The sequence below is a fragment of the Schistocerca nitens genome, chromosome 7, assembly GCF_023898315.1.
Source record: "Schistocerca nitens isolate TAMUIC-IGC-003100 chromosome 7, iqSchNite1.1, whole genome shotgun sequence".
Classification (NCBI taxonomy): Eukaryota; Metazoa; Arthropoda; class Insecta; order Orthoptera; family Acrididae; genus Schistocerca; species Schistocerca nitens.
In genome coordinates, this window is record NC_064620.1 from 148,075,951 (window position 1) to 148,092,089 (window position 16,139).

Below are 16,139 nucleotides of genomic sequence, written 5' to 3' on the forward strand. Positions count from 1 at the left end.
ACCAGATGTCTCATGAAACAGAATCATCAAATTTGGAGCAAGGAAGTTTCCACAATTGCCGATGTATTAGAGCAATATCACAAGTAGATGCATATTTTCCTTGAGTTTTACAGTTGTGAATATAAGGTTGACAGCAGGTATTATGGAAGAGTAACTATGAAAGACAAGTCACTCTTGTCACAGGCTTCTAAAATCCTACTAAAAACTACAGGAAAGATGTTACTGTTAGATGTGAAACAATACCCAATTGGTTCACAGGCAGACTACTTTCTCCCCTTAAGTATAAAGTACACGATTGTAAACCAGACAATTGGATTTCAATACAGACAGATCCCCTTCCTCCATTCAGTGCAGCGTAATTTTCTATTGGCAAAGTACAGAATATTACACTGGGAATGCATATTACTGGAATGTTTCAAATCTAAAGGATTTAAAAGAAAACTTATCATACAAAATAAAAATGTAGTTATATTTATTCTTTTTATTATAAAATACTGTAGAACATGAGATTCTTTTTAAAATATATTACATATACTTTTTACAAATGGTAAATGACAACTTGAGCAATCTTTGGGACTAGGTGTGATATGTGATGTGTGCCAATCACAGGTTCTCATAGTATTATCGAATTCACTCTGCGGTAAAAGTTTCACCAGCCGATGGCAAGAATTCCAATTCACAATACCTAAATCTTATTGTCAAAAATAGCTATATTCTATTAAAAATCTCTCACTTCTCACTATGGCTATAGTAAACTTTCACACATTGAAATATGCACACATCCTTTAACATCACTCCGTTTGAAAGTCTAAGGAACATCATGATGTCAGCCACTGACCACCACACCAGGTGATCGGTCACATATAGTTCATGCAAGTTCTGTCAGATCTTCAACCTGTCAAGATATAAAGTAACATTTCATGCATTAGCAATATTTCATATTCTGAAGTCAGATTTGTTATAAATCTACTTTTAGTTGTATTTTTTTGGTGGTCTGTGCATGTTGTGGGAGGGGGGAGGGGAAAGGTAATATGAGAGAGTTGGGTTGATTTGGGGGAGGAGACCAAACTGCGAGGTCATCGTTCTCATCGGGTTCGGGTAGGATGGAGAATGAAGTCGTCCGTGCCCTTTCAAAGGAATCATCCCGGCATCTGCCTGAAGCGATTTAGGGAAATCGAAGAAAACCTAAATTAGGATGGCCGGACGCAGGATTGAACCTTCGTCCTCCCGAATGCGAGTCCAATGTGCTAACCACTGCGCCACCTCGCTCGTTGTAATATGAGAGTTTCTTTGTAAGTACAAAAATCTCCAATTTTAGGATCTATCAAAAGATGATAAAAATCTCTACCACTGGAGTCATCAAATTATATGTTTAGCAATCTGTAATTCACAGTTGTGAATCCCTTTTAACTGTTTGTGGCAAAATACATGTGATAGCAGCGGCGTTATTTACTGGACATGAAAAGATCAATACAAAAGCCTTCTGTAGACATCATTGACAAAAAGGACCATGATTTTCCATCAAGTCTTAACTGTGGTTAAGTAATTTTGGCAATTTTTGTACCATCAGGTATTAGAGCTAACATATCCTCATCTTGTATGATGATCACATTTCAAGTTTTATAAAATGACCTCTAGATGAAGTTACAGAGATGAGACATTACTATATTTTTAACATTTGCCACTTGATATTGTTAAAACAAAGCCAGATCAGTAACTGACTGAATGGTTTGTTTAGAGAGAGCATTTAAAGAAGCAGTGCTGTGAAAGAATGGAAATTTCCCGTGGAAGCTTTCGTTGGATGATTTTATAGTTTTCACAAATTCCTAATTCAGCAATAATGTGTTGAACTGATTAGTTAAGCTTCTGACAATTTATCGACTTCAGAAAAGATGGTACAAAATTGGTTTGCAGAATTTCATCACAAGTGTGTTTTCGTCCACAACAAATTTTGCTGAGGTCAACAAAAAATCAGTTTTGTTCAAAAAAATATCAAAGCTATGCACAACATGATTGAAGAGGATTGATATAGGAGATAAGTGAGTCTTTAGGCACATCAAAAACTGCACTTAATTTGATTTTTTGTGAAAATTTAACTGCTAAAAACGATTCTTCTTGATAGACTCATTACAATTCGACCACAGATCACACGCAGGCTTTTGCCAACTGTTGTGATGAAGGCTCAAAAAATTTGACCAAACAAATGCAAAAATTATATATAATATTGTAACAGAAGATGAAACTTGGATACATTTGTATGAACTGTGATCTAAGTAGCAATTTACTGTTGGTTTCAATTCATCTCCGAACACCCAGAGGAGCACCTTTCGTGAAACTCTATCAAGAAAATGATACTTTTATTTCTTCAGTTACCCTGGACTTGTCATGGCCACAGCTTTTGCATCGGAGGATCAAGCAATGGTTAATACTGAGTAGTACACAACAATCTGTTTTGTCAGCAGTCACTGATGGAGTAAGGAAAACTGACTGAACGCCATATCATTGTTCATCATGACAGTGCCAGGCTAGGTGGCCACATGCTCAAAACTGAAAAGATGCAGAATCAAAACCTGTTTGGACCACAGAATTTTCAGCCTCCGTTTAACCTAGCCTTCATATCTCAACATTGTGAGAATTTGCAGGAACATGAAACTGTGAATCCGTTTCTCCGGTAAAATTACAGGAGTATGTTACGGTCATGCCAAGTCACCAAAGTGGTATCCAATGGAAATATATGCACCGGACTGCTGAGTCACAAGGAATCATCACCACCACATCAGCTGTCACACAAACAATTGATAATTTGACAGAGAGAAACATTGAATTAATGTCCCATTGTCCACATTCATCTGACTTATCACCTATCAATGTCCCTCTGCTCTCTTACATCCCACCAAAAATTAGTAGACAGTGACCTTCATTAGCCGCACGGGATTAGCCGAGTGGTCTAAGGCGCTGCAGTCATGGACTGTGTGGCTGGTCCCGGCGGAGGTTCGAGTCCTCCCTCGGGCATGAGTGTGTGTGTGTTTGTCCTTAGGATAATTTAGGTTAAGTAGTGTGTAAGCTTAGGGACTTATGACCTTAGCAGTTAAGTCCCATAAGATTTCACATACATTTTTTGAACATTTTGACCTTCATTACCTGAAAAAGCTGCTGTATTGTTCGAAAATAGTGTTTTAGAGGTACCAACATTAGGACAGAAAAAATATTTACTGTATTAGTTCAAATACATCAAGTGTACACATAATAAAGATAAATATTTTGAGAAACTTAAAAACATTTGCAGCAAGAAATGTTCATATTTCATTGTTTTTGCAAAAACTTATAAGGAAGTATGGGACAAATATACATTTGTATTCATCCTAAATTGGTGTGTGAAGAAAATCCAAGACAGTAAACAACAGAACAGGCAAGATTTTTTAAAAATTAGAGCTGAAGAATAGGACTCTTCAGCAAGTTACATTACAATTTTTTTACTTCCTGCACTAAATCAGAACAGTAGCATAAAATGAGAAAAGAGAACTACGAGTGTACAGCTTAGGCAAATCAATGCTACAAGGATCATATACAAGAGGAAAATTATTTTCCTGTCATTTCAATAAGATAAACCCAGTAACACAGTCATTTTAGTGATATTTGTTTTGAAGAAAGAATAAGTAACATATTTTCTACAGAGGAGTTTTATAAATACACCTTTCCCCTGATTCTACATAAATTGAAAACAAAGCATTGAAGAAACAAAGCTACAGCAGGAACAAAAGAAATAGTGTTATGAATGTAAAACATATTTATTTTACTCTTACATAAGCGAAATTAGTAAATTTTGATTTTGTACTTTTTAAGCCATGGTTTACTATTTTTTGTAAAGTGATAGATGAAGTGGACCATGACACAGTAATTCGATAAAAAGTTAGGAGTGGAGGGTAAATGACACAATAATGGAAAATATCGTATTGTGGTTCTGAAGAAAGTGGAATGAAATCAGTTCACAATACGTAAGGTATTTAAATTTTATGCTATGCCTTTTACTGGTGTTTGCAGATGGCCTATGAGGGTGATGAACTTGCACTTAGCCAAACAGCCTTGAAACATACTGACAACTGTGTGCCGGACAGAGACTCGAACTCGAGAAGTTCGAGTCTCGGTCCGGCACACAGTTTTAATCTGTCAGGAAGTTTCAAATCAGCGCACACTCCGCTGCAGAGTGAAAATCTCATTCTGAAAACAGCCTTGTTAAAGCATTCTTCCTACGTGCAAACTGGGGATTCCCACTTAAGACCAATTAGCAATTAGAAAGTGAGAGACTGGGTTCCTAATGGTTTCGCTCTTATGAAACACCATCCTGAATTTGCAGTGAAATGTGTAGAAAATACAGAGGTCAAGACCCTCCTTGTAACAAAAAAACTGTACCATTCTCTAAGACAATCTCCAAATACGACTGGATGGGATTTTCAGTTGTCACACACCAATTATGATGTGACCAACTCCACAGATGACACCAGTTCTCTCAAGGTTGTTGTAAGGTGCTACACAAAACATCCAGAATAAATAACAAACTCCAGCAAAGCCAGCACAAGTGTAATGGTGGCAGGAGCAGCTGATGGACACATATTTCCCTTGGATGGTTTAATGCATCTCTTATTTCATGACTGGTTTTCTATGATCATTATCCCTTGTTTCTAGACAAATCAGACAGTTTAAAATTGATGTTGGGGACAATCTGTCAAATCATATTACTTTAAACGTCAATCAGGAGTGTATGAAGTACGACATATGCTTCATTCTATTTCCTCAAAACTTAAAACATTTGTGTCAGTCCCTGATGTTGCCTATTTCAGGCCATTGAAAAAGAGCGTGGAGACTAATTTTAAATGACTGGAAAGCAAGGAATTAAGGTCGTCTACAAAAGCAATTCCAAGAGTGTCTAAGACTTTTGAGCACTCAAGGTTAAATCCAATTTTGACGCAATGGAAGTTCTTCAGAAGCTTCTAGGAACAAATTTAACTTGTGCAGAAGAAACTTAGCAGCTATGAGCACGTTTAAATGACTGGAAAGCAAGGAATTAAGGTCGTCTACAAAAGCAATTCCAAGAGTGTCTAAGACTTTTGAGCACTCAAGGTTAAATCCAATTTTGACGCAATGGAAGTTCTTCAGAAGCTTCTAGGAACAAATTTAACTTGTGCAGAAGAAACTTAGCAGCTATGAGCACGTTCAGCAACAGACCACCGAAAGAAATTAGGGCATATGAAACTGCCACCCCAACATCACAAAGCACCAGCAGAACAAGAAAAAGAATGAATATTCAACCTCAAAAAAGTGTCAGAGCAAGAAATGTAGAAGATTTATGAGAAGAGGAAGAAGAACTTGTTAATAAACCAGATGTTGAGAATGAAACTGCTGAGAAAGGTGAAGGTGAAACCAAGTTTGAAGCTGAAATGCACTGCAGTGTAGCTGATCATTTGCCTTTGGTACAAATGAAATGGATTACTTCTTTGTGGGAAGAAAGAAGAAGAAATCAGTAAAGTTTCTCAGGAAAAGGTAGGGTACAAAGTGAGATTACTTTGTATTTCCTGATGTATCAAATATTAAAAAATGTATAAATAGAAACTGAAAAAAAAAATAAATAAATAAAAATAAAATAAAAATACTGAATTACAAAAATATACTTACAATTATTACATCAGAAATCTTCTGTTTTGCATATGCTTACCACCATTAATATGACAAAATACAAATTTTTAGCAAGAGGTATTAGAAAAGAATAATATAAAGTTTCTGGTGAAAATGCTGGGAGTGTGGAATAGAATATTATGATTACAAGTTATTTTCCTTTGCAGTTCAGTGTTCCATCAATTTCTATTAATCAGTATAAGTTATTAAATGCAATTTTCTTTGCATTATGTTTTGACTGTACTAACATGTTTTGTTTTCCACTACATTAACAATGATAAGAATGTATAAAATAGATTTCCTATACAATAATTGGAAGGTTTTTATGTAATTCAGTGTTTTTTTTTAGTTATCACGTATAAATTTTGCTGATTACATCCAGTTTTGAAACATAATGGTGATTTCATATTTTTAAAAACCATTATGCTGATCCATTTTACCTCAACAGTGATAAAATGGTTTGAGTGTTATAAGTTACAGCTAGTCCCCCCTACCCCTCATCATGAAGTAAACCTGAGCATTGTTTTCAAATTATTTAAGATTAGAATTCTGACATTAGAATTCCAATTAGAAAATACAGAAGATCATACAAGTAGACTATTACTCCCCCATCACCCCTATTTTTTTTTCTCCTATAATAAGTTACTTGCTTGACCAATTTTATGGTACTTCCTCTCCAACACAGTTATTGAATGAATAAGAAATGTAAGTTACCTCAGATGAAGAACTGTCTTCATCATCATCCGCAGGAAATTTTCTCCTCTTCAGAAGTCTTTCAATTTGATGTGGTTTTAATACTGGAATCATAAAAGTAAGATACATGTAATGTTTCACACAATGCAATATTACATCAACATTTTAAGAATAATACAGGGTGTATCAAAAACAATATCCTGTTTTAAACACATTTATTTTTAAAATTGTATTAGAAAACAGACAAATTGCAAAATACTCAAAAAATTTTCAACTTTTGGTTACATTATTACAAACGTCCTATGTGTGCAACAATAGTCATGGACAACACCTAGACAACAGGTAAATTTGTCACAAACACTTCACTATCTATGCCAACAGAAGTTGCAGCAGCTCTTATTCTGTTATCTGTTCATCTATGTTACGAGATAAAGGAGGAACGAAAATACTTTCCTTCACATATCCCCACCAGATACAATTGAATGGGATGATATTGAAAGATTTTGGAAGGTGAAGAATGTAGGTCAGTGTATCTGGATGCCACGCATACAATACAAGTCTTGAGACGACATGTCATTGAGGAATTGTCACAGAATATTGTGACAGTGTAACAGAGCTCCAATCTTTTTTAATTTGAAGTCACTGAAGTCCTCATGGGTGTGGGAAAAGACAACATTCAAAGATAGCCCATTCCAGTCCCTGTTTTTTCCTCAAGCAAGAAGTCACCATAAGCTTTTTGGCCAGAAATGACACGAAAAAAGTTTTACTTAATGTGATCCTGTCTCATGCTCAACAACTGCAAGAAGGTTTTGAAGTCCCCATACGCACATATTCTGTCCATTCACTTTATTGCTAGCTTGAAATGTAGCTCTAGTGCTGAAAACTAACCATGACAAAAATCTCTCATCTTCGGCACAGTACAGCTGAAGACAACATGTTTCTTTTTAACAACAACCCAAAGAGCCTGCATGAATTGTAATCTGTATAGTTTGCAGATCAAATGTCAGTCTAGCATTCATTAGTCATATGAGGAATATTTGTGTGCCTAGTAGACTTTTGAGGATTCCGCACAAACATTACTGAATTCTTTCCACCATTTTATCAGAAGTGTAGGTCTGACCTGGACTCTTACCTTTGCATAAATATCCTCGCTTTTCAAACTGAAGGTAGCAACGATGCAGGTTTTTCGGCAAAGATGATCAATCACAAAACGCTGACTAAACTCACACCAGACTAGTCACTGATTCACTCTTGGTAAATGGTAGTACATGAAACGTCTTCTGTTGATTCAATCAATACACATTTCCTGCTCTGCATGTTCTGTAATTATTACACTCTAAAATGAGGTCATTCTTTTTGATAAACTCAGTATAATACAAAATTCCTTTTAAAAAATGTATGAATGCTTATGATTAAATGGTGGTAAAATCAAAACATTTCCAGTGGCTCAAGCAAGTTGTGATTAGGAAACTATATTTCTGAAAAGAAATGTCGTATAGTGCAAGTATTATGAATGCTTCAAAATTGACTGAGAAGCAGTCCATTCTCTAGTAATGAAAAATCCAGGTTGGAATCCAGCTGGGTGCAGTCGGGAGTTTAGAAGGTTTGGGGGAAGCAGAAAAGTAGACAATTAAAATGACTGTGGGTGCGTTGGTGGAATAGAGAGCAGTGTAGTACCAGTGTGGGAATGGGGAATAGGATAGGAGGGCGAAGGACAATGAGTAACAAAGGTTGAGGCCAAAAGGGTTACGGGAACATAGGATATACTGCAAAGAGAGTTCCCACCGAAGCAATTCAGGAAAGCTGGTGTTGGTAGGATGGGTCAAGATGGCAAAGGTTGTGAAGCAGTCTTCAAATTAAGAACATTCCATTGAGCAGCATGCTCAGCAACTGGATGGTCCAGCTGTTCCTTGGCCACAGTTTCTCAGTGACCATTCATATGGAGAGACAGTTAGTTGGTTGTCACTACCATGTAGAATGTAGCACACAGTGGTTGCAGCTTAACTTATAGATCACATGACCTGTTCACAGGTAATCCTGCCTCTGGTGGGATTGGTGATACTAGTGACCAGACTGGAGTCAGCAGTGGTTGGAGAATGTATGGGACAGGCCCTGCATCTAGGTCTATTACAGGGATATGAATCGTGACGCTACGGGTTAGGCCAGAAGTTGAGTAGGGGTCGATGAGGATATTTGAGTAGGGATCGACAAGGAAATTGTGTAGGTTCAATAGGCGGCAGAATATCACTGTGGGAGGGATAGTAAGAATAGTGGGTAGTATGTTCCTCATTTCAGGGCACAACAAGACATAGTCGAAACGCTGGCACAGAATATGATTCAGTTGCTCCACTCCTGGGTGGTACTGAGCCACGGGGGGGATGTTCCCCTGTGGTGAGACGATGGGACTTTGGGAGTGGGGTGTAACTGAAGAGATAAGGGACTCAAGATCTGTTGCTGTACAAGGTTGTGAGGGTAAGTACAGTCTGTGAGGGCCTCAGTGACACCCTTGGTATACTTTGAGAGGCACTGCTCATCACAACAGATGCGATGGCCATGGGTGGCAGCTATAAGTGATAGTATTGCTGGTGGTTGGCAGGTTTGATATGGATTGAGGTAATGAAGTAGCCATCATTAAGGTGGAGGCCAACTCCGAGAATGGTAGCTTGTTGGGTTGAGGAGGAACAGTTGAAGCAAATGGGGGAGAAGGTGTTGAGGTTCTGGTGCAATACGGATAGGGTGTCCTCACACTCAGTTCAGATCATGAAGATGTCATGAATGAATCTCAACCAGATGAGGATTTGGGATTTCTGGGTGATTAGAAAGGATTCCTCTAGACTGCCCATTAATAGGTTGGCACGGGATGGTGTCATGCAGGTGCCCATTGCAGGGTGTACACATGGACAAGGAAAAAAAATTCCCATGATTTCCCAGTTAAAAAACACACTTATTCTCGGGTTAAAATACACTCTTTCCCTCTTAAGTGACAGTATACTTTCCCACAGAACTATAAAACTTATCAGTCCTTTGAATGGCTAATAATATACACACTGGTGTAAAACTTCCCAGCACTTTACACAAAAAATAAATAAATAAATCTGGAAATCTCTTTGATGTGCACCAACATTCACACTGCACGTTTTGGTATTACAATATGCTGCATATTTTGGTATTATGACAGTATAAATCCGAATTCCACCACAACCACCAAACATAGCATGTTAGTTTCCGAAGCACTGAACTCAAGATTGTGATGCCCTTTCATACGCCAATCATAGCTCATGTCACATGATCTCGCCAGCCGATGACAGCAGGTATTCACAGCACAGGACACGTGATGTAGTCAGCCAATAGCAACGTCACAGTAAAGAAGCTCAAACACAAAAATAGAAAAAGCTGATGGTTTAAATGGCAAGCAGCAGCACCAGTGCATGATGGGAGTGGGTGGTGGTAAGGAGGAGGCTGCGGTGAGGGGGGGGGGGAGGGATAGTATGGTGGGAGTGGCGGACAGCAGTGAAGTGATGCAGTTTAGACGGAGGGCAGGAGAGAAGATGCAGAGGGGGGAGGGGGTAGGTAGCGGAAAGGAGAGAAATAAAAAGAAAAAGAAATTAAAAGATTGAATCCCAGAATCCCAAATTCCAGGAACCCATAACACACATTGAAACTCTTGCCCTGCAGGAACTTGAGCAACATGCATAACGCCACCTCAAAAAGCTCTCCATCCTGCTCAGTTCCTACTCCCGCCTCGGAGCACCATTGTCCATTACTTCTACAACAACCTCCAGAATCTCCCCCACGCCCCCTCATAGCTGACAAACCCTGTCTCGCAGACCTACTACCCCACCCTCCAAAACTCCCTCCCACCACCACACAGAACCCAAAACCTAATCAGACCTGCAACACAGTCATGAACCTTTCCTCCAGAAGCCTTAGCCCCACAGAAATATCAGTCCTTTCCAAAGGCCTCACCTTTTGCCCCACTCCCAAATTCAACCATGCAAGACTAGTTAAAAGACCTTCTCTCCTTCTCCCAGTCCCTACAGTGGAAACACTTTTTCGCCACCAACCTGACCAATCAGACTCAACCAAAGACCAATATTGAACCTTGCCTAACTCAGTTCACTCCTCCATCCAACTGTGATCCAGCCCCACTGCCTCCAACCCCCCCCCCCCCCATTAACTTTCCAGAATTTCTTATCCTCAAACCTTGCCTCACCATCACTCTACAAATCTTTCAACATGCATACTACCCTTACATCCGCAGTCCACCATCTAAAAACTGATCCCGATCTTATAATAATACCTGCAGACAAAGGCTCCACCACCCTTGTTTTGAACCACAAGGATTATGTGGCAGAAGGACTCTGCCAGCTGTCAGATACTTCCACCTACAAAATCATGCCACAGTGATCCCATTCCAGCAATCCAGCAGGATCTCCAGTCACTACTCAAATCCTTAGGCCCATCCCAGAAACTCTCCCCAGAGTCCATCTCTCTACTTACCACTACCACTCCCCGCACTCCCACCTTCTACATGCTTCCTAAAGTCCATAAACCCAACCACCCAGGACACCCCATTGTGGCCGGTTACTGTGCCCCCGCTGAGAGAATCTCTGCTATCGTAGACCAACATCTTCAACCTATTACCTGGAACCTATCCTCCTATATAAAAGATAACCACCATTTCCTCAATCAACTCTCCACAGTTCCTGTCCCTTTACCACACGGTGCCCTGCTCGTCACTATTGATGCCACCTCCCTGTACACTGACATTCCTAATGCCCATGGCCTTACTGCTATTGAACACTACCTTTCCAGATGCCCTATGGATTCCAAACCAACAACCTCCTTCCTAGTCTCCATGACCAACTATATCCTCACCCACAGTTACTTCTCCTTTGAAGGCATTACCTACAAACACATCCACAGTATGGCTATGGGCACCCGCATGGCACCATCCTATGCTAACCTATTCATGGGCCATCTAGAGGAATCCTTCCTAAAAACACAGAATCCTAAACCCCTCACCTGGTTCAGATTCATTGATGACATCTTTGCTATCTGGACTGAAGCTGAGAACACCTTATCCACATTCCTCCAGAACCTCAACAACTTCTCTCCCATTTGCTTCACCTGGTCCTACTGAACCCAACAAGCCACCTTCCTAGATGTTGACCACCACCTCAAGAGATGGCTACATCAGTACCTCCGTCCATATCAAACCTACTAACCACCAGCAATACCTCCACTTCAACAGCTGTCACCCATTCCATACCAAGACATCCCTTCCGTACAGCCTAGCCACCCGTGCTCGTTGCATCTGCAGTGACGAGCAGTCCTTCTCTAAATACACTGAGGGTCTTGCTGAAGCCTTCACTGACCATAATTATCCTCCCATCCTTGTACAAAAATAAATCTCCCGTGCCTTATCTTTACAGTCTCCCACCACCTCTCAAAGTCCCACAGTCCGGCCACAGAGGAGCATTCCCCTCGTAACTCAGTACCATCCAGGACTGGAGCAACTGAATTACTTTCTCCACCAGGGTTCGATTACCTCTCCTCGTTGTGCCCTGAAATGAGAAATGTCCTACCCACTATTCTTCCCACCCTACCTACCGTGGTATTCCGCCGTCCACCGAACCTACACAATATACTCATCCATCCTTACACAACCCCTGCTCCCAATCCATTACCTCATGGCTTATACACCTGAAATAGACCTAGATGCAAGACCTGTCCCACACATCCTCCTACCACCACCTATACCAGTCCAGTCACTAACATCACCTATCCCATCAAAGGCAGGGCTACCTGTGAAACCAGTCATGTGGTTTACAAGCTAAGCTGCAACCATTGTGCTGCATTCTATGTGGGCATGACAACCAACAAGCTGTCTGTCTGCATGAACGGCCACTGACAAACTGTGGCCAAAAAACAAGTGGACCACCCTGTTGCTGAACATGCTGCCAAACATGATAACCTTCTCATCTCAATGACTGCTTCACAGCCTGTGCCACATGGATCCTTCCCACCGACACTAGCTTTTTTTGAATTGCGCAGGTGCGAACTTTCCCTCCAATACATTCTACGTTCCCGTAACCCTCCTGGCCTCAAACTTAGTTAGTCACTGTCCTCTCCCATCCAGCTCCCTCCCTGTTCCCATTCCAGCACTACACAGTCGTCATTTCACCGCCACACCCAGTATTTTAATTTATTTTTATTTCTCTCCTTTCCGCTACTTACCCCCTCCCCACCTTCTCTCCTGCCCTCCGTCTAAACTGCAACACTTCACTGTTTGCCACTCCCACCATACTATCCCTCCCCACCCCAGCCCCCTCCTTACCCCCACCCAGTCGCCACTCCCATCATGCACTTGTGCTGCTGCTTGCAGTGTAGTTCCAGCTCTGACACTGCAGACGTGTGTGCAAGGTTCGTTTGCGTGAGTGTATGTGTGCGTGCGTGTGTCTACTGCTGACAAGGGCCTTAATGGCCGAAAGCTATGAGTGTGTGAATCTTTTTATTGTGCCTATCGCGACTCACAAGAACATATGGGCCACATTATTGCTTTGCTTGACTATCGGAAGATCTGTGCATAATGGGTATCCTGGATGCAGACTCCTGAAATGAAAGCGCACAGACTTGAAATTTGCCAGGACCTCGTCCCGCATTACGAGAATGAACGTGAAGCCTTTCTCCATTCAATTGCGACAGGAGACGAAATGTGGGTACACCATTATGTCCCGGAGACAAAATGTCAGTCTATGGAATATCGACACAAAGCCCTTGGCTGCAAAAAATCATGGCCACAGTATTTTGGGATGCAGATGGTGTTATCCATGTTGATTTCCTTGATTGTGGAACAACAATAAATTCAGAGCATTACATCGCAACACTGTGAAATCTGAAACGACGGCTAACAAGGGCCTGAAAGGAAAAGGGAAATGATTTCCTGCAGCATGACAATGCCAAACTACGCACTTCACATGCCACAACAGCAGAACTTCAGAGACTGAATCTCACCAACATACGGCATCCTCCATACAGTCCAGATTTAGCATTGTCTGACTTCCATCTGTTCCTGATAATGAAAGAAGATCTGCAGCGACATCATTAAGCTTCTGATGAAGATATTGAGAGAACTGTGGTTGCGGGAACAGTGTGTCGACTTCTTCCCTTACGGCTTCAGAAAACGTGTTCATCGTTGGCAGAACTGTATCCAATTTGCTGGTGATTATGTGGAAAAGTGAATATTGGTAATTGAAGATCACATTCTGAGGATTATTTCAGCATTTGATTTATTAAAATATCCCCATCCAAACCCAATTAATGAAGGTGGAGGCATTACTTTTCATTCAACCCTCGTATATCATACAAATATGGCAGTAAAATTTAAAATAATGACATATATGTGTGGTCTTCTGGGCTTGAAATTTCAGCTAAATGGCTGGTCCTCTAAGTGTTAAGTTTTAAACGAGAGTCAAATGCTCTGTGATTTAAGAAATTCATCGCACATGTAACACAATTCATCTTGCGTAAAAGGAAATTTTCTGTGAAAGTAACCTCCGAGACCTGTTAGAAATAGGTTCATTTCCACAGTTGCCAGAGAGCGCAAAAAAAAAAAGGCGTTACTGCACATGCACAGCAACGATGGCATATGAAGCTCATATAAAACATGAAGAGATCTTACACTATGTCGTAACAGAAACAGGATGTCAGAGGATACTCCAAGAGCACTGGAATCTCATAAAGCATACTAAAAGGCATAATTCAGCTTGAAGTGCACATTCGTATCTCCTGATTAAGTAGGCCTCAACTAGACATGAATGTTTTCAGGATGCACATTTTCCTGGAGTACAAGTACTGTACTATCTCACGTTTGGTACTTTATTATGGCATGATGTCATACGTGCCAGAAGATGAAAATGTGCACTAGAAATTCAGTGAACAGTTGGAACTAACCTATGCTGTGGAATGAAACCCTTCGTTTCAAATAAATTGACTGCCTCAGTTGACAATATTAATAAAAGCCATATTTCTTTAGCAAACAGACAAAAATAGCTTCATTGTTCTGTAAGGCGATTAATGCTTGACTGCCAAAAATGTAGAAGTAAAATACAAATCAGAAAACTGGAACTAATTATAAATTTCAGCCTTCCATAATTATGTGAGGTATTTTAATTCTCTGGATAGCTCCTGGTCACAGAAATCCGTTTTGTTTTCATTTGATGAGGGAGCTGTAAAAGAAGGGGAAACAGCAAAGTCACTAAATGTAAACGTAGGTCACATGAAGACTAACCCTCCCCATTCACTACAGGTCAGACTGCTCTGCACGTATCTGGCAGCTTGGGCACACCAGAAAAATTTTCCGGTTAGTATCTGGCTTCAAGTAGCCGTAAGTGGGAGAAGTTACTGCTCATACACAACTGAACTGTGCATGCGTATGAGCCCACTGGCAACTGCTCAAACGAACCTAATGTAAACAGTTGTGACATCATGCTCATCGGAAGCAGTTTGTTGTTACAAAGTATTGCATAGTCTTTGTCCTAAAGCCTTTGACACATTTTGCTATTGGAATAGTGTGTGCACGATATTTTGTTGTTGTAAATGGCGCATTTTTTTTTGCAACTGAAGTTTCATTTTGTTTATTTTTTTCCTCATTTATGTTTTATTGCTGAAGTATTATTCTGCAGTAGTAGGATACAACAATAATCTTTGTTAGAGCATTAGTTTTTACCAGTCAAAATTACAAAAATTTAACTGAAAACTAAAACAATGAAAAATTCCCAGATTTTTCAATGAAAAATTTCCCGGATTTTTCTCCATTTTCTCCTGTATAAAATTCCTGTTTTTTTTTTTTTCCAGATTTCCTGGGGCATATACACTCTGCCATGGCCGCACCCCAGACTTGTTTGTAGATGATGTCTTCAAAGGAGATATAATTGTAGATGAGGATGTCATTTATTATGGTGACCAGGAAGGAGGTTGCAGGTTTGGAATCCGTCAAGCATTGAGAAAGCTAGTGCTCAGTAGCAGCAAGACCATGGACATTAGGGATGTTAGTGTAAGGAAGGTGGCATCAATAGTGACAAGCAGAACACCATGTGGTACAGAAACAGGAACTGTGGAGAGTCACTGAAGGAAATAATTGATATCTTTTATACAAGAGGGTGGGTTGCAGATAATAGGCTGAAGGTTTTGGTCTATGAGAGCATATATATATAAACAAAGATGATGTGACTTACCAAATGAAAGTGCTGGCAGGTCGACAGACACACAAACGAACACAAACATACACACAAAATTCAAGCTTTCGCAACAAACTGTTGCCTCATCAGGAAAGAGGGAAGGAGAGGGAAAGACGAAAGGATGTGGGTTTTAAGGGAGAGGGTAAGGAGTCATTCCAATCCCGGGAGCGGAAAGACTTACCTTAGGGGGAAAAAGGACAGGTATACACTCGCGCACACACACACACATATCCATCCACACATATACAGACACAAGCAGACATATTTAAAGTTTGGGCAGAGATGTCAGTCGAGGCGGAAGTGAAGAGGCAAAGATGATGTTGAATGACAGGTGAGGTATGAGTGGCGGCAACTTGAAATTAGCGGAGATTGAGGCCTGGTGGGTAACGGGAAGAGAGGATATATTGAAGAGCAAGTTCCCATCTCCGGAGTTCGGATAGGTTGGTGTTGGTGGGAAGTATCCAGATAACCCGGACGGTGTAACACTGTGCCAAGATGTGCTGGCCGTGCACCAAGGCATGTTTAGCCACAGGG

The 16,139-nt window shown here is 40.4% G+C and overlaps 1 protein-coding gene across 3 annotated transcripts in view; it reads right to left on the reverse strand.

Moving 5' to 3' along the window:
- Positions 1-483: 483 nt before the first annotated feature.
- The window catches only part of LOC126195020 (uncharacterized), a 170,521-nt gene continuing 154,865 nt past the window's right edge, over positions 484-16,139 (reverse strand). For all 3 annotated transcript variants that reach the window (XM_049933454.1, XM_049933455.1, XM_049933453.1), the window contains exons 19-20: positions 6,385-6,467; positions 484-895 (exon numbers count right to left, since the gene is read on the reverse strand). In XM_049933454.1, coding sequence (XP_049789411.1) covers positions 869-895; positions 6,385-6,467 — 110 coding nt within the window. In that variant the 3' untranslated portion in view covers positions 484-868. The remainder of the gene's footprint in view (positions 896-6,384; positions 6,468-16,139) is intronic.